We start from the raw sequence: 19,596 nt of genomic DNA on the forward strand, positions 1-19,596 counted from the left end.
TCACACCACTGTAACATTACATTATTTAATTACACCAAGAGTTGATTTGTACTTGCTGTTTCTATATAACTTTATGCTTCAGAATATTAAAGAACAGGCTGATCCGATGAAAATACAGGGGCAATAGCCATAGTCAGCTTCAGCTAGGTGTGGACTGTGCGGCGTGGGGGGCATCCCACTGCAAGCAGGCTTTTTTAGGTTTCCTGGAGTTGGTCTTTTAAAAATGTAATTCAATTTTCTATTTGGGGATTGTCTACTGCTCATTTAATTGTGGCTGGAACCCTAATTTGCACAGTTTATTAACAGAAGGAACTACTCATTACAGCATGTGTCATGGACTCCCTCTGACTCTCTTCCCCTTCAGTCTGTTACAGGGAAATCTTTTTACTGTCCTACCCACAATCTGCAACAGGTCACCTTTTATCCATAAGCATAACAGGACTTCCTTGTAACTTATCCCCTACCTTTGCTGTTTATGTCTAGGGTAAAGCTCTTCCTTGATTCCGTCCATTTTTGGTAAGACAGAAGAATTATGGCAATGTGGGCCCTAGGCTAGATAGAAGCCCCCACCCCCCCACACACACATCTACATCCTTTGGATCGACATTGATAATGGTTGGACCAATTTCGCTTTTCCCCCTGCTTTACTGGAGGAGCATAAAGAATGCATATGGATGTGTTGGCTCTTCTTGCAAATCTCTAAACTCTTCTTGCAATTCTCAACTCCAGTCCTCAAGGCACCCCAACAGGTCATGTTTTCAGGCTCTCCATTATTTTGAACAGGAAATTTGATCGGTTTCACTGCCTTAGTAATTACCACGGCCTTTTCATCTGAGAGAAATCCTGAAAACATGACCTGTTGGGGTGCCTTAAAGACTGGAGTTAAGAAAAACTGCTCTAAACTAATTGTTCGTTCATAGTGGTGGAATGGAGGCTGCATTATGTGTTTACCTTGCCTGGGGAGAGGGTGGGATTAGTTACAAGACATTAACCTATATTATCAGCCTTATCAGACAGAAGCATTAAAGTGACCTTGCCTATCCCCCAAGCAAAACTAACTGGCAGGTCCCTGCAAAAGAAAAGTTATTATACATATCTCTGTGGCAGCTCTGTGGCATTTCTCCTACCTCCCTTATGGTGAAGTGCTGCAGCCTTGGCCATAGTCTTCAGCATTTGACACTTCCGGTAGTGTCGCATGCAGGGGCGGACTGACCATTCGGGCACTCGAGCACTGCCACTAAGGGGCCCCATCAGGGTTACCAGCCTCAATAAAACCAGGGACCAGCATGTAAAAAATCTGTGTTTTTTTTTAAAATCCCAAGATTATAGCTGCCCCGCATCTCCAGTATCTTTTCAGTGTGTGTATGTGTATTCTGTGTGTATATACTGTGTGTGTCTGTGTGTGTGTATACTATATGTGTGTGTGTGTGTGTACTGTGTGGCCCCATAATCTATTGTCTGGGGGCCCCATAATCTTCTCCTATTGCCTAGGGGCCCCATAATCTTCTCCTATTGCCTGGGGGCCCCATGAGTTGTCAGTCTGCCCCTGGTCGCATGCCTGAGTCCCCCACTCTGTGTTGTGGCTTCATCCTCCAATGCCTATGACACTGCTGTGTCCTTTACTGACAAATTGGTTGAAGGAAGAAGCATGCATGTGGTTAGTGGTGTAGAATACTGATGATTTCAGTGTTTGAACACAGTTATAAAAGAAACAGCCAGAGAAGCCAGTATATTTTCAATTCTATTGCAGGGACCGGACAGTAGGGATGTTTATGTGACTGACAAATGCACTCTAAATGATATGGGGGATAACACTGAATGGCATGCCACAAAATTTAGGACTATGTTAATTCCCACAGGTAGTCATTTTTTTTCTTTGCTTAGCTTGCTTTGGATGAACAAGACTGTTATAATACTGGTTATCACTTTCCAGTATATAATACATTTTTTCCAGCTGTAACTTTGTTTTCTGCATTGTTGAGGCTATTTGCTACAGCATTACAAGGTAGGATCAGATACATTTTTTTTTAACCATCTTGTTCCCAATTTCCCAGCACTGGAACAAAGTATCTGCAGTGCAAAAAAGTTTACAACGTTTTTATTGCCAATTTGGGAATGTGGACATCCACAGCACACGGGAGTCTGTGCAAACATCTAGCATCACCTTCAGATTACTGTAGACGAGAGCTGCTGAGCACTGTAAATATCAAATGTCAGGGTTTTCTTTTCAATTTAGAGTCCCAACTCAGTGCATTGGGGCTTTAGACAACTATAAACAGGATCTCATGGCAACAGAACAACAAAACACGCAGCAAATGCTATTTGTGCCACAGTAACCTAATAATAAATTATAAAAGGAAATGTTTCAAGAATTTGTCACAATTAAGTCAATCTAAGATAAAGTTACTATTGTGTGAAGATAATATTTTACTTCCTGTCCATTAGTTCCACTAAATAACACTGCATGCGGGGGTGGATCAGCCACTACAAGGAAGGCAGTTGAAAGGAAGATGTTAAACTAAAGTTTAGGTGTGGCATTTTTTACATGGTTACATTGCTCCTACCTGGACCAATGTAAGTATGTATGTGTCATACTAGTGGGATCCCCATAGACATCACTTTAGTAGGCACCACTACTCCAGTGATCTCCAGTAGCTTCCAGATCCCATGCTGAGCAGCTGCGCTATTGCTTGCTGTACACAAGAGGTAGCTTGCTTGGTACTGGTGCCATTCAGGGAACACTTTGCATTTGCTCAATGAATGCAAATTGTAATCTTATTGGATGATGCAGAGATCATGATGCCACTGCCCCACTGCCCCACCTTGTTCATGGGACCTGAATGCTAGTGCAGAACACAGAGGCAGCAATGTCTAGTACAGTGATTTCCAACTTCCACAAAGAACCCACAGGTATTGCACATAAATATATTCCATTGGACCAATGGAACTGGAAAAAGTTCCACGCCTAAACTTCAGCTTTATCAAATTTGGCAGAAGGCATCAGACATTTTTTTCTTGTTGCTTATTTTTAAGTAATTTGTATTTCAGGCTCAATAGCCCAAACGTGGCTTAAATGTTTTTAAAAATACTGTGATACATTTGTAAACCATATACATGGATTGATTACACCCAAAACACTTTTCTTAATTTTGGATAGAGCTAGTAAGGGTTCATATCACTGCCTATTTGCCCTTTGGAAAGATTTTGATTTATTTACTCTCCTAAAGAAATAAAATAAAATAATAGATCTCACCTCTGTGCATCCCCATTACAAGATTTCCCTTTAAACTAAAATTTTTGTATTTCCTGCTAATATTCTGCCCCGGTGACAGTGGTCGTCAGGACAAATTGTGAGGCTGGGTCTCCCAAATAAGGACAGAGACAACAATAAAACCCTAACAAAGCGTTCCTTGAGTAGTGAGCAGTGGAAAATTGATCTCCTGATTATTGTTTCTTTTTCAACCTGGGGTCAACCTCGCAGAGTGTCAGAGTCAGCGGTGTGGGATCAGTGTAGTCTCTCCCTTCTGATAAGTAACCAGTGACCCCAATGATCTTTTTTGCTGTCTGTAAGGGCGGCATTCTTTTCACTGACCACCAAATTAATGGGCATTACTCCCACTTACCCCCAATGTAAAGTAGTCCATCTCCCCCTGACCACCACTGTAAGGGACCACTACCATGACTACCAACATTAAGAGGTCCTTCTCCCACTGGCCTCCAGTGTAAGGGGGCATTTCCACTGACCTTCAATGTCAGGGAGCACTAAAGTTTTCACTGTCTGCTTTTCTTATTCATAATTAGAAATTACTATTATCTCCGTAATAATATTTTATGATTGTTACTGAAAATTATCTTACCGTATAGAGCAGGAGGATATTAAATGATCCACCTTTGTGTCAACTCTAGGTACACAATTATATCTAAATTATATCAAAAACTTACTGTTCATTGCTATAAATTATAAACAGTGGTTTCCCCAAACCTTGAAATTACTTCAAGGGTTCCTCCACGGTGAAAAGGTTGAGAAAGGCTGTTCTAACCTATCTTTAGTCCACCCAAAACTAAAAACAAAATGTGTTTTGTCTGAGGTACTATTTTAACTATTACTTCTTGTTGAGCACATAACACATATGTGTGGTGGCAAGGAGGGTGGGTCTTAACGCCCACTTCCTACACATATACTTCCATGGCGTCTGAAGTCTTTTCCTCTACTGAGAGTGTGCTTCCCAAAATGCATTCCAAGGGGGAAAATTTGCTTTTGCTTTGTGAAGTAAACCTAGTGTGGGAATCTAGTTTTTAAATCCAACCACCTCTGCCAGTTCGAGCTAGATCCCGACTGTTAACTTTCTCCACAGCAATGACAAGGCTGGGATTGGATATTGAAGTAGCCGCAACTCAATAATTAGGTTATAAGGCAATTAGGCAATAATTAGGCTAAGCATCATTTGTTAAATTCACTGCACCGTGCAATAGATTTAGCTTCAGTTCACTCTATGACCCACATATGAATTGCACAGGAACCAAACTGTGTTCCTGTTCAATTCACAATTGATTCAGTGTTGTGCGATTTGTGCCCATTAATTTTTAATGGGATCAAATTGCACCAAAGTCATGCATGTACCAATTTTGGAACTGCACTGCAACCGGATTGCATAGTTGTTTTGTACAATATCTGGTGCAAGCAAACGCACTGCGTTTGCAACCTGCGTTTCAGGTGTCGTTAAGATTGCACTGACACCTGCTGCAGATCGCAAAGGTAGTTCAATTTGAATGCGGTGCAGGAAACGCTCACTGATAGGTGGTCTCCCGCACTGCATTCTAGTGTGAACATAGTCCTGATTAGCTAACATTACTATTTCCTCCTTTCACAGTCTTAATGATGATGTGCAAGTAAGTACAGAAGACTGGTATAAAGATCTAATGAGGAATTTTAAAAAGTAAGTGTGAGTATTTTACCTGAATATGCAACTAAGCTAAAACGGGGAGTCTTTTTTCAGTATATGCCTAAAGCTTTTAAGCGACATTAAACCCAAAAACAAAAAAACTGAAAATTGTATACTCCCCTTTCTGTCATTTTCCTTTCCTGACACATCTTCATGGCAGCTGGGTTGTGACTCTGCCCCCACAACCTGATAGGATGGATTAGCTAGAAGTTTTAGAAGAATAGACTTGCAGAGTTCTATGTATCACCTTAGAAGGGGCGGAATCTTTGTGTTGTCATGAAGATGCGTCAGGAAATGAAAATTTTACGGAAAGGTGAGCATACAATTTTCTGTTTTTCTGAAGCATCATGGCAGCACATACTGGGAAATAATTCACCAGTTGGGTGGGTGCTAGGAAGTATCATTTATTAACATGGAACCGAAGAGCTGGCTTGAATAACCGTTCTTCCGAATGTCACAGTTAACAGAGCAAAATCCACTTTATAATGTGTGACATAAATGTGCTTCTCGATGACCAGGTTCCGCTTTGCATATCATTTCTGGAGATACTCTGCAATATGCTGCTCAGGAGGTTGCCAGTGCCCTAGTAGAGTGAGCCTTAGGCTCCTTTCACACTGGGGCGGTGCGGGCGTCGGCGGTAAAGCGCTGCTATTTTTAGCTGTGCTTTTCCGTTGTTTTAGCAAAAAAGGGTTAATAGCTGCGCTGCCCCATTGATTTCAATGGGTAGGAATGGTTTAGGGGCGGTAAATACACCGCTCCTTCACCACTCCAAAGATGTGGCTAGCAGGACTTTTTTCAACATCCTGCCAGCGCACCGCGCCAGTGTGAAAGCCCTCCGGCTTTCACACGGGAGTGAAAGGGCCCGTTTTTTTCAGGCGCTACACAGGCGCTATTTTTAGCCCTGTAGCACCTGAAAACCACCCCAGTGTGAAAGGGGCTTTAAGGCCATAGGGTATGTGGAGTTGCTGAACTGAGTGTCTTTTTTATGGTCTTGACTAACCATAATGCAATCGTGTGCGTTGATACTTTTTGACCCTTCCTGAGGGATAATCAAGAGGTAGTCCATCTTTCAGAAGGAGCTTGTGGCTGAAAGGTAAGCATTGATAGTAGATTTTACGTCCAAAGGATGTGATTGTCAAGGAAGGTTGGTAGGCTTATGTCTTGATTAAAGTGAAAAGCAGACGTTAACTTTTGCAATAAAGTGGTCTATCTGGGTAAAAGACCAAGTAGGGCTCATTTATAAGTAATGCTTGCAAATCAAATCTGCAGGGTGAAAATAGGGACGTGAAAGTGCCTCTAGAGCTACCGCCAGGATCCATGTGGGAAATGTTGGTTTTCTTGGAGGTCTGATCTTCAAGCTTGCCCTCATGCATTGAATGACAACGGGGTACAAGGCCCATTTTATCCCCATTTCAGCAGATAAGGCAGACACTTGAACTTTCAGCATGCTTGAACTTAAGCCTTTCTCTAGACCTGATTGAAGAAAATCCAGGACCTGCGATATTTCTGGAAACAATGGATTTCACACCTTTTTTTTTAGCAAATTAGATTTTTTCCATATTCTTCCGTATATGTTGTTAGTAGTATTTTTTCTGGTTTGTAGCAAGGTAGATATCGCATCCCAAGAACAATCTTGTTGTAGAAGCCTACTCTTCTTAATTTCCAAGCCATCAAGTGTAGTTTCTCCGGAGCTGGGTGTAGGAATTGGCCTTGGGTGTAACTGGAAGCAACGGGTTCTCTATGCTTAGTTGTAGAAGGGTCGTAAACCACGGTCTTCTTGGCCAAAAGGGAATTACCGCTATCACTGTCGATGCCGACCTCCTGAGTCTGGATAGGAATCTCGCAATCAGAAGTGTTGGGGAAAAGATACCCCACCCGGAAATCCCACAAATGGTGAAGGCAGTCTATTCCTTCGGCTGAGGGGTAAAACGCTCTTGCTAGGTATCTCTGACATTTGGTATTTGCTGGTGTTGCTGCCAGGTCAATCTCTGGAACTCCCCAAGTCTTGTTTGGGAGGAAAAAGGCTTGCTGAGTCAGGGACCATTTGTTGTTTGACACAAAGTTCCTGCTCAGGCTGCTAAAAGGTTCTCTGTTCCTGGGACATATATGGCTCTCAAATCTTCTAGGTGTATTCAAGCCCAATCTAGTATAGGACGAACTTCCTTTAAAAGTGTACGACTCCTGGTTCCCCCATTTCTGGATTTAGGCTACTGCTATTTTGTTGTCCAAGTGTAACAGGGCGCTCTTCCCTCTCAGGGATTTAACATAGTGAGCTCCATATTCTTCCAGACTGGTGTTTTATGTGGCTATCTCCGGTTGTGGTGAAACTATATGTCAGTGTCTTCTGAGGTTGTGAACATGTGTTCACCACCATACAGTATATACTGTTTCACTACCTTGTGAATAAAGATCTGCTGAAGCATTGATGCTTCATCCCATTGCATTAGAAAGGAATTTTGCAGTACTCTCATGTGCCATTGGGCCCATTGGACCCTAGGGAAAGTGGCAGTCCCGGGACCCAGTTTGCTCATACAGACTCTGGCTGGTCGAAAATTTGCTGTTATTAGTAGCTTCGTTTTTTGTATTAGACGGTCTACTTCTCCTGAGGAAGTTCTATTATAGTCACCTCTGTGTTCAACTCTGCACCTAGGAAGGTCATTTTTTGGGAAGGCTGAAGATAGCTTTTATCACAATTTATTACCCAACCAAGGCATTGAAGCGGCGTGATCAGTATTTTTCAATATTTCAGTATTTTTCCAGATAATGGTGAATTCTCAATCCTTTCTCCCTCAAGAAGGCAATTACTGGTAATAGGATCTTTGCAAAGGTTCTGGGAGCTGTGGAGATCCCTAAAGGGCAAGCTTTTAAATTGGAAGTGTTGGTTGTCTACCGGAAAACAGAGAAATCTCTGGAAGGTGGGATGTATAGAGACGTGACGATAAGTATCCGATAAATCTATGGACAGCAACCAGTAGCCTAAATTTATTGCGAGTAGAATCATTTGAAGACTCTACATTTTAAAGGATTCAACCTGAATCTTTTTGTTGAGATATTTCAAATCCAGGTCCGATGGAAGGTCTCCCGTTTTTCTTCTTCAGCAGGAAAAGTGGAGAATAAAATCCCATTTCTCTCTGGCTTGTCGGGCCTTGGAGTATATGTAACACATATTTCAGCAATAGTCTTCTTTTTTCCATTGTTAATCTGGTTGATTGGAAATGGTCTTTTGGAAGTCTGGTCTTGAATTTCCATTTGTCTCCGAATTAAATGGTGGAAATTATCCAAGGGTCTTTTATGTAATCTGCCCAAACCTGCGCAAATAATTTTAGTCTGGCTCCCACCTTTACAGTTTGGATGGGCGCACCTTCAAAAGGACTTCTGCTGATATATAGTGGAGGAGGCTTTTTTTTCAGCCTGAGAAAGGCTGGGTATTTCTCCAGTTCCTCTTGAACTCATTTCCAGATCTATAAGATTTCACTTCCCTGCATCTTTCAGGAAGGTTGGGCTTGAAAGATGGGCCTTTTTGAGGTTTTTGTCTTCTGTCTGAGGGAATCAGACCCAACTTGCCGCCTGTCATCTTTTATACGGCCCAATCTAGTTTTGGCCCAAATAGATTGCTCCCATCGTAGGGTATTTTGTACTAGTTGGGTTTTGATACAGGATCAGCTATCCAGGGCTTCCACAAAGCCTTTCTGGATATTACTGAAGCCAACATTGCCCTGGCAGATGATCTAATGATGTCCACTGAAGCTTCTGCCACAAAATCACCAGCCAGCTTGAGTTCCTGAAGAGAGGATATGATTTTTATCCCAATCTGCGCCTTCCCGCAGTGACTTCTCAATGCTGGGGGTCCATCCAGAAATTTATTTTCCAACAGCCGCTGCGGCGATAGCTGGTCTGCAAATGCCGCCTGCTGCTGAGTATGCTCTTTTGAGGTTTAGGTCAATCTTCCGGTCGAGCACATCCCTGAAGTCACAGCATCTTCTATAGGCAAGGTTACATGTAGATCATTGAATTCACATTGGGTTCTTTTAGTGGATATAATTTTACTAACCTATTATTAAGGCTAGTCTTTTTGTCTGTTTTTTGCCACTCATCTTTAACGAGGTCCTCTAACTCATCAATAAACGGAAAGGATTCCGGCACTTTTTTTAGTTTAGGGAACTATTTCCTAATTTTACATGGTGCTTCTTTTGCTTCCTGCCAGCCAAGCGATTCCTTGACCGATCTGGTGAATGGTTCGACTAGTGTGAAATCGAAATTCTGCTGAGAGTTCCAAGTCTTCGCTGTCGGTGAGATGAAGGGGATCTCCTGCGGTGTGAATGGCGGTGGAGAGAAGAGAATGGGGGAGAGAAGAGAACCTTGACCGACCCCTTCTAGATCACCTGTGTGCTCATGTAGATGCATGACTTGAACACTTCCTGCATCTTGAATTTGATGATCTTGACCTGGTAGGGCTGTTCAAATGCCATAATCTTAGTGGCTGTGTTCTTTTTTTTTTGGTCAGTGGCCTCAATTAGCAGTGACGGAAATAATATTTCACCTACAGTGATTAGTAGAAACAAAGGGTTAAATACTCCTGCAAGCAAGCAGGTAGGGAATTACAGACCAAGTGAAAAAAGAGCATATTTTAAATACCTGGGGTAGTAGTAGTGGAGCAGGAGCAGAAAATACCTGTTCATTCCTATGCAGACAGCAGCAATACACTGACAATCTGCATCTTCTTTTAAAAATGCCGCAGTCACGACAGAAATTACATAATCATGCACGCACATTAGCGAGCTGCAGGAATCCAGCGCCATATTGGAGAAGGAAAAAAAGATTCCCGGGTGACCGCACTTCCTGTCACGCATGCATGGAAGCACCAGAAACAAACTTTGAACCATCTTTGAACAGGTCCTGGCATCCGTGGGACTACAGAGCCCAGAGGAGCAGCCATGTGCAGGAGGAAAGTAAGGTCTTAGGAGGCCACTGCAATAGTGTAGGCATAGTTGAGGCTTGTCTGCACCAGTCCAGCGATCGTTTTTTGCATTCCCCGAGACCACCAGATTAGGGCTCCTTCCACACAGCTCTTTTAGAGACTATATAGGAGAGAACTTCCATCCAGGAGAGGTTGAACCTGGTGGGGCGAAGTGCGGTAAGGGGTTTAACGCATATCCATCCATCCATCCTGTCAGGTGAGGGGGAAAAAAAAAGAGAATGCTGCGGGGTCTCTCCTTCTAAGATCTATAGCTATCCAACCCTATCAGGTTGTTGGGCGGAGTCACAACCCAGTGTGTGCTGCCATGATGCGTAAGAAAAACAATATACTGCAGCTTACCAGTCCTTAGATGTGGTGGCTACAATATTTTTTTATTTTGCTTTTTTTTCCCCCTTTTATTCTCATCTGGTGATCCAGACATTTACAAATTTCTAGTTAGGCAGGCCTAGACTATGCCAATTTCCTCCCTACAACCACGGGTGTTGACAGGGGAATCCCTCCTGCCAAGAAATTGTTTGCTGATGGTGGGGGGAGCTGTACAGCTGTGATAATCGCAAAAGAAAAATCTGTCAGGCTGGTTGTACCCAAGTTGATCAATCAAATTGGTACATTCAGCCTGCCCATTAATGGTTCAAATCTCATCCGGTTCCTGCTGAACCAGCCAAGATTTGAGCAATCTATAGCTGGTCTTAGGATGTCGCCACTTTGGTTGAAGTGCAACAGAGTTACCTTTGGACAGCAGCATTGTCAGTCTGGGGAGAGGGTAGCGTTACACTAGCAGAGTTGGAGGACTTTAACCACTTGCCGACCGCCGCACGACGATGTACGTCGACAGAATGGCACGGGCAGGCATATGGGCGTACCTGCCTTCCCGCGGGTGGGGGGCCCGATCGGGCCCCCCCCGGTGCCTGCGGCGGTCGGTATTCGTTCGGGAGCGATCCGGGATGAGGGGGCGGCCATTCATTCATGGCCACCCCCTCGCGATCGCTCCCGACGAATGGAAATGCTCCGTGACATCACTTCCTCTCCTGTAATGTAAACACAGGCAGAGGAAGTGATGTAATCTCTCCTCCGTGTCGGTATTTTTCGTTCCGGCACCGAGGAGAGAGGATCGTGAGTTGCACCAACAGGACACTACACAGTAGAACATGCCAGGCACACTCACACCCCCCCTTCACCCCCCGATCACCCCCCCAATTACCCCTGCCCCCCAGTCACAGTGACACCAATTGCATTTTTTTTTTTTTGCATTGGTGTCATTTGTGACTGTAATAACTGTTAGGGCAGTTAGGGTTAGCCCCCTTTAGTTCTAATGTACCCCCCTAACCCCCCCAATAAAGGTTTAACCCCGTGATCACCCCCCATCGCCAGTGTCACTAAGGCTGGGTTCACATTGCAGCGGTTTATGAGAACGGATGTGATTCGCACCGCACTGCAGTGCAAATCACATCCGATCTCTGTGCGATTCGAGTTCAGCCATACAGATAGTATGGCTGAATTCGCGCCGCACCCGCCGCAAATTCGCATTGGGACCCTTTTTTTGGTCAGCAGCAGAATCGGATCGCATGGGTGTTCACACCATGCGATCCGAGTTTGCAGATCGCACTGCGATATGCGAACTCATCTGGGGGTGTCATTAACATTTCACTGACACTCCCAGCAGTTCGCATAGGGCAGTGTGAACTGCCGCCGGGAGGCATGCGATGCAGGAACCCGCCGCGGATTCGTGGCGTTCCCGCATCGCTCCAGTGTGAACCCAGCCTAATAAGCGATCGTTTTTCTGATCGCTGTATTAGTGTCACAGGTGACGCTAGTTAGGCAGGTAGGTATTTAGGTTCGCCGCAGCTTTTTATAGCGCCAGGGACCCCCATATACTACCGCATAAAGCCCCCTGATTGCCCCCTAGTTAACCTTTTCACCAGTGATCACCATATAACTGTTACAGGTGACTCTGGTTGGTTAGTTATTTTTTTATAGTTTCAGGGCACCCGCCATTTATTAACTAATAAAGGTTTAACCCCCTGATCACCCGGCGGGTGTCATTTGTGACTGTAATAACTGTTAGGGCAGTTAGGGTTAGCCCCCTTTAGTTCTAAGGTACCCCCCTAACCCCCCCAATAAAGGTTTAACCCCGTGATCACCCCCCGTCGCCAGTGTCACTAAGGCTGGGTTCACATTGCAGCGGTTTATGAGAACGGATGTGATTCGCACCGCACTGCAGTGCAAATCACATCCCATCTCTGTGCGATTCGAGTTCAGCCATACAGATAGTATGGCTGAATTTGCGTCGCACCCGCCGCAAACTCGCACGGGACCCTTTTTTTGGTCCGCAGCAGAATCGGATCGCATGGGTGTTCACACCATGCGATCCAAGTTTGCAGATCGCACTGCGATATGCGAACTGATCTGGGGGTGTCATTAACATTTCACTGACACTCCCAGCAGTTCGCATAGGGCAGTGTGAACTGCCGCCGGGAGGCATGCGATGCGGGAACCCGCCGCGGATTCGTGGCGTTCCCGCATCGCTCCAGTGTGAACCCAGCCTAATAAGCGATCGTTTTTCTGATCGCTGTATTAGTGTCACAGGTGACGCTAGTTAGGCAGGTAGGTATTTAGGTTCGCCGCAGCTTTTTATAGCGCCAGGGACCCCCATATACTACCGCATAAAGCCCCCTGATTGCCCCCTAGTTAACCCTTTCACCAGTGGTCACCATATAACTGTTACAGGTGACGCTGGTTGGTTAGTTATTTTTTTATAGTTTCAGGGCACCCGCCATTTATTACCTAGTCTCACTAGTGTACCCCTAAATTTAGGGGTGTCTACTTTCCAAAATGAGGTCATTTGGGGGGGGGTTTGTGCCATCTTGGCATTTTATGGCCTTCAAAACTGTAACGCCCTTAGAAAGCCTGAAGGCGGTGCTTGGTTTTCGGGGCCCCGTACGCGGCTAGACTCCCAAAAAGTCCCACATATGTGGTATCCCCGTACTCAGGAGAAGCAGCAGAATTTATTTTGGGGTGTCATTTCACATATGCCCATGGCATGCGTGAGCAATATATCATTTAGTGACAACTTTGTGAAAAAATATAAAAAAAAATAAAAAGTTTGTAATTTTCCCGCAACTTGTGGCAAAATATAAAATATTCCATGGACTCAACATGCCTCTCAGCAAATAGCTTGGGGTGTCTACTTTCTAAAATGGGGTCATTTGTGGGGGTTTTGTGCCATCTTGGCATTTTATGGCCTTCAAAACTGTGATAGGTAGTGAGGAGTGAAATCAAAAATTTACGCCCTTAGAAAGCCTGAAGGCGGTGCTTGGTTTTCGGGGCCCCGTACGCGGCTAGGCTCCCAAAAAGTCCCACATATGTGGTATCCCCGTACTCAGGAGAAGCAGCAGAATTTATTTTGGGGTGTCATTTCACATATGCCCATAGCATGTGTGAGCAATATATCATATTATTATATCATTATTATACTTTGTGTAAAAAAAAAAAAATATTCAATGGGCTCAACATGCCTCTTATCAATTTCCTTAGGGGGTCTACTTTCCAAAATGGGGTCATTTGGGGGGGTTTTGTACTGCCCTGCCATTTTAGCACCTCAAGAAATGAGATAGGCAGTCGTAAACTAAAAGCTGCGTAAATTCCAGAAAACGTACCTTAGTTTGTAGATGTGACAACTTTTGCGCAAACCAATAAATATACAGTTATTGACTTTTTTTTTACCAAAGACATGTGGCTGAATACATTTTGGCCTAAATGTATGACTAAAATTGAGTTTATTGGATTTTTCTAATAACAAAAAGTAGAAAATATCATTTTTTTTCAAAATTTGCGGTCTTTTTACGTTTATATCGCAAAAAATAAAAATCGCTGAGTCAGTCAAATACCTTTAAAAGAAAGCTCTATTTGTGGGAAAAAAAGGACGCAAATTTTGTTTGGGTACAACATTGCATGACCGCGCAATTACCAGTTAAAGCAGCGCAGTGCCAAAGTGTAAAAAGACCTCTGGTCATTGACCAGCAAAATGGTCCGGTCTGAAAGTGGTTAAGCTTGATACACAGGGGCTGAAAATTGGCCAGTTCAACAGAAACCATCCGACATTCGGCCCTTGTGTCAACCTGTCTGACAGAAGCCAGCCAAACTGAAAACCAGCATCTAATTGGCACTGGCAGCCAATTGCTGAGAGTGCTGACTGGTGTGTTCTGGTGGGGCGGGGAGGTGAGGCTGTCTCCCTGTCAGAACACAATAGCTCAGCGGGGAGATCGCTGTACTAACATTGTATAGTTGGTACAGCAAGCTCCTCAGTCTTTTTTTTTGTTCAGCCTGCTGGCTTGAACAACAAAAAAAAAAAAACTGATAGTGATATCAGGCATAGCTAACAAAAATAAAGCCAAACTCCAGCTACCACTTTTTAGGATGTTGCAAAAATATATTTATTTTCCTTTTAGGATAAAGGTTTTTCATAAATGAATAAAAGCTGACCATTGTAAGTACCCCTGTCAGTGGTAAATGTTTTTTTCTCAAACCTCTTACCTACGCTCAACAGCTTGTTCTGTTAAGGGAAATTGAAAAATAACAGACTTAGAAGCTCTTTCACATGTACAGCTGGAGGGCAGTGCTTTTACCACCCCCTTGCACCCCACCTAAATTCTAACAGTGGAACGGGGCCGCCGTACACATGCTGTAGTACTTTTAAGTAGGCTTGCACATATAACGATTGGTAAACTGCAATGTAATACATATTTGTTTTTAGGTTTAATACCATTTTAACTAATGCAAATTCCTCTTACCATCATGAGCATTCTGTAGGCTGCCAATAGTCCTTCCACTAAAACAGAGAGCATGCTTGCCCCTTCCCTTAACTATTGATTTGTAAGTTACAGCTGGTGTTCTGGGAACTTTATGTCTTATGTACTTATTTCAGAATATGACTGCTGTCAGATAACAGGAAATATGCTAAAGCATTATTCCACATGTACGGGCACTGCCTGGCAAGTTAAGCACACAACACTAATCATACTGTCATCATTCAGACATATAATAATGGAACTGTACAAGTACTTACCGTAATAGAAAAATCCAACAAAAAGTCTACATAAAGCATGGATGTTTGACCTCATATCAATTTCGTATCCTGTTCTCTGCTCTTCTGCACTTCTTTAATTATTCTGCAACTCTTTCTCAAAGGAACTTCAACATTTCCTGTTTCCTTTCAATGTATCTGTGAACATTTTCTCATCACACAGCTAAGGAGATATGTTGAAGTATGTGTTTAGGAAGTGATGTAATTCACTCCAGGCTTGTTGAAACAGCTACATACCAAGACCAAAAAGGTTCAGACTAGCACCTGGATCACCCACTGGTCAGAACTTGAAGGTTTTCTTTTTTCAATAGACTTTTCTTTCTTTTGTTTTGCTTGTACACTAGGATCAGTAACCTACAACATGCCTGAGTGCTTTTCGTTGTATGTTCTTAGAAAAAATGCTTCCAATATATTTGAAATTAAGGCTGGGTCCACATTTATGCAATTACAGACATCGCATGTGATTCGCAGCGCATTTCTGCAATGTCTGTGCGATGCGACTTCAGCCATAAAGTTTATTTGGTTGAAATCGTATTGCATCAAAATGTTGCAGTACCCATTTTTTTTTTGGTTCGCACAGGAATCAGATGAACACCAATGCAATCCGATTCCACAGTTCCCACTGTATTCTGCAAACTTTATATTGACACCCGCAGCAGTTCACAGAATGTAGATTGAACTGCCTGCGATTCAGGTGCTATGCAGGGAATCGCTGTGGTTCCCGCATCGCACCAAGGTGAACCTAGCCTAAAATACAATTTTTTTTTAACCACTTCAATACAGGGCATTTTCACCCCCTTCCTGCCCAGGCCAATTTTCAGCTTTCAGGCGGTCACGCTTTGAATGACAATTGCGCGGTCATATGACACTGCAACCATATGACATTTTGATCATTATTTTCCCACAAATAGAGCTTTCTTTTGATGATATTTGATCACCTCTGCCTTTTTTATTTTTTGCTCTATAAACTAAAAATACTGACAATTTTGGGGAAACACATTTTTTTTTTTTTTTACTTTTTGTTATAATAAATATCCCAATAATAAAAAAATAAATAAATAACATATTTCTTTTTCATTTTAGGCTGATATGTATTATTCTACATATTTTTGGTAAAAAAAAAATTGCAATAGGCGTATATTGATTCTTTTATGCAAAAGTTATAGCACCTACAAAATAGGGGATAGATTTATGGCATTGTTTTTAACATTTATTTTTTTAACTAGTAATGGCGATGATCTGCGATTTTTGGCAGGACTTTGATATTGCGGCAGACAGTTTTGACACTATTGTGGGCATATCCCTGCTCTGCGATTGGCAATCGTGGGTGCCTGGAGGACATCGCGGCCGCCAGGCACGCACATTGGCTCATGAGTGACGCGGCGTGCACGTGCACCCTAGCAGCCGGAAAGCCAAGGACGTCATATGACGGCCGCCCAGGATGAGAGAGCCACCTTGCGGCTGTCATTTGACTATACGCAGGAAGAGGTTAATCATACTTTTCTGGGTCCCCCTTCAGCTCTAACACATAGAACCGAGTGATCAAACACCACCAATTGCTCAGTTCTCAGAGCTCCCTGGAGTGCTGGGCTATGGAGGGGGCGTGAGCGTCCGGTTCAGGCTCTCAGCGACTCATTGAGAGGCTGAGCTAGGTGCCGATCCAGTTTTGGTGGATTCCAACTATATGGTTGCGTTTTTGCCGGAGCCTGGCTCCGCTCCATGAAGTCAGCTGACAGCGGGGTTCAAAATTGACTGCACTCCTGTGATCCACAGGAAAAGTACACCCCAATGAGCTTTGGCTGTACTTCTCTTTTAAAACTCTAAACCACAGAAAATAATAAAAAATTAAGTATTAAAGCTGAATTTCCAGCACAAAAATTTATTTGTTTGGCTGTACTTTTGCTTTGGATCACAGGAGTGCAGTTTCTTCTGCACTCCTGTGACCCATTTTTAGCAGACATCGGGCTGAAACCTGCTACCGGCTGATGTCACTGTGCCGGTCCAGGCTCAGGCAAGATTGCGAAATGAAGTAAGGATCCACCCACATGCCTGGACTTTCACCCGGCTCAGTCTCTCAGTGAGCCGAGAAGAGCCTGAGCCGAACGCTCCCACCCCTTTCACAGAATAGCGCTCCAGTGAGCAAGGAGGGGCAGAGCAGGAGGCAATGACTGACAGCAATGACTGACCAGCTCTCTGCTCAGGGAACCCTTAAAAACCGAGGGATCAGCGGTGTTTGATTGCTCAGTTCTCAGTGTTGGAGACGGCGATGGACAGATGCAGCATTGAATTGATGCTGCATCCACCTAGGTAAGTATGATTCTGGGGGAAAATCTCTATGTTTCTCTTTTAAGAATACTTCTCAATAGCCACAACGGATATATATGTAGCGCTTACCCCCGAAGGAGCTGCTGGTAATTAATTGGGCCTGTACTCTGCTTCTCCATCCCCAAAGAATTGAAACCCACTTGACACAGCTGTGTAATAGTGTTGGTGTGAAACACAATAGCAAGGAACAACCCAACAATAATATTATATATTGTACCTTTACCATTACCTAAGTATCCGTCACTTCACCTGCTATAGAAATAGACAACGTCTCACACCATTTGTACTTTAACCACACAGTGAGTTTACTGAAAACTGGTTTAGGGTAGTAAATACAGCAATGATTTTGGTACATGGGGTTAAAAAAATAATAATCAAAGTGCATGTAAATATTTAGATTCAAAGATCACATGAGTAACGCATGCGGGCGTGTCTCAGATCGGGACTGATGCTCAGGGTGGTAAAACCGTGACACTGGGCACTTTCCCACTCCCAATGCAGCCGCGCAAACACACTGCTAACCTTCTGTATACTATATAACACTAAGTAACAATACAATACAGTATATATGCTCAAGGGTTCCCCCTAGGTTTTACTGCAGTCCTCAGAGTGTGTATGTGTAGGAAAAGTAATAAGCGCTTTATAGTGAATGCAAAGTCTTTGGTCTTCTTTCTTCAGCTAGCCTTATTATACTGTAGTATTTGTACTCCAGTGAATAAAGCAAATGTTAGGATAAGATGAAAGTGGTAGATGAACCGTGAACTTGATTATGTGAAACACGTGCAAACTTCTTCCTCTATGAAGGGTGCAACCGTACACTCTGTGTTATATGAAGGCAAACTTTGAGGCCTGGATGGACACAGCCTATAACAGTGAGACTGCTCTGTAGAACCTAAAGGTCTCAGTAATCTCAAAACACTGGGCCAGGACAATTATGCTGCTCCATTCTGTGATCTCAGTCACTCTCCAAGTTGGCTCTGTACGCTGAAACTCTTTGTAAGATGACTGGTGACTGTGTTGCTGAACTCTTTCCGGTATCCTGGATCCTCTGACTCGATCATGCACTGCTCCAGCACACTGTGTACTATACCTCTCTGGAGGCTTTAAGTCCGCTCTGCGCCAAGCAGGCCATGACTCCTCCAATCACACCCACACAGGTCCCTGCAGGCAGGTCTTACGTTCCAGGAAGAAGAGAGCGAAGCATGGCCCTGCTATGCTTTTATTTTCCTACCCAGCATGCAGTTCTTTAACTTTGCCTTGTGGGTAGGTAAGTGAGCATTGTGAGTAGGTAGTTCCTTGACTGGTAGTTCCCATATGAGTCACTTCCTCATATACTACATACCCCACAATCCACTTGAGCAAGAGTTCTGACAACAATAATGCAAAGAAAACACTAAAGGGAGCCATTCTCTAACTTATAAACATCACACCGTTCATATGGTAATTTAGGTGGCAAAAACACCTGCATTACATACAGGTAAATTAATTTTGTGTGAGATATTGCTGAAATATATAATTTTACTGGTTTTATGTTTATTCTTAATTAATCAAATGTGAGTGCATTTCCTAAGTTGGGCTGGTGTATTTTGTGTCAATAACTGGGATACTACACTATCAGAGTTTTTTCCCTGAGAACTTCTTGGAGTTACTCACATTGGAGATGGTATGCCATTAAGGAGGATCTAAGTAGAGGTCCATTATCTGGTGTGCAAGAAAGATTTCCTACATGCTGTGTTGGCCCATATGTGGGTCTCTTGTATTAAGGTGAGCGTCCATTTCACCTGGTGGCAAAGCACTATTGCATAGTTTGCTGGAGCACAAAGGGGATCCAAGAATTTTTAAATGCACTGCTTTTTTCCTGTGAAGAAGCAATATTGGAGCACTTTATTTTGATTTTTGAGGCTCTTTTCTTTGTTGTTTCTTTTTGGTTTGATTTGGACTTTATATGATTTTTTTTCACCAAGATTTTTTTATATTTACTCGGCACATTTGATGCGCATTGCGTAATATTGATTGATAGTTGACATCAGTCATTTATTATTGTATCATCTGGGCAGCGCAATCCCCTACTTTTAATTTTTTACTCTTTATTGTATGCGGGAACACATTTTGACATGGCAGCAGCCATTAGTTAGATCTTATGGAATGTGTGAGAAGGGAATATTGAGTTGACATGTAGATGTTTGCAGCACATTGGTGCGTCATTTGTTAAGTTAAAACTGGCAGTGAAGAGGTGTCACACCGCCTCCTTGCCATCTGTCAAACGG

General features: G+C 43.3%; 1 protein-coding gene across 4 annotated transcripts in view; it reads right to left on the bottom strand.

Moving 5' to 3' along the window:
• Positions 1–15,197, bottom strand: part of TMEM154 (transmembrane protein 154) — a 71,574-nt gene extending 56,377 nt beyond the window's left edge. For 3 of the 4 annotated variants that reach the window (XM_077477046.1, XM_077477049.1, XM_077477048.1), the window contains exon 1: positions 14,987–15,197. In XM_077477046.1, the coding sequence (XP_077333172.1) occupies positions 14,987–15,041 (55 nt within the window). In that variant the 5' untranslated portion in view covers positions 15,042–15,197. The remainder of the gene's footprint in view (positions 1–14,986) is intronic. The other variant, XM_077477047.1, reaches the window with a different exon arrangement.
• Between the last annotated feature and the right edge of the window lie 4,399 nt (positions 15,198–19,596).

This window comes from Lithobates pipiens, unplaced genomic scaffold (genome assembly GCF_037356315.1).
Source record: "Lithobates pipiens isolate NorthernLeopardFrog02 unplaced genomic scaffold, aLitPip1_a1.2 Scaffold_13, whole genome shotgun sequence".
Lineage (NCBI taxonomy): Eukaryota > Metazoa > Chordata > Amphibia > Anura > Ranidae > Lithobates > Lithobates pipiens.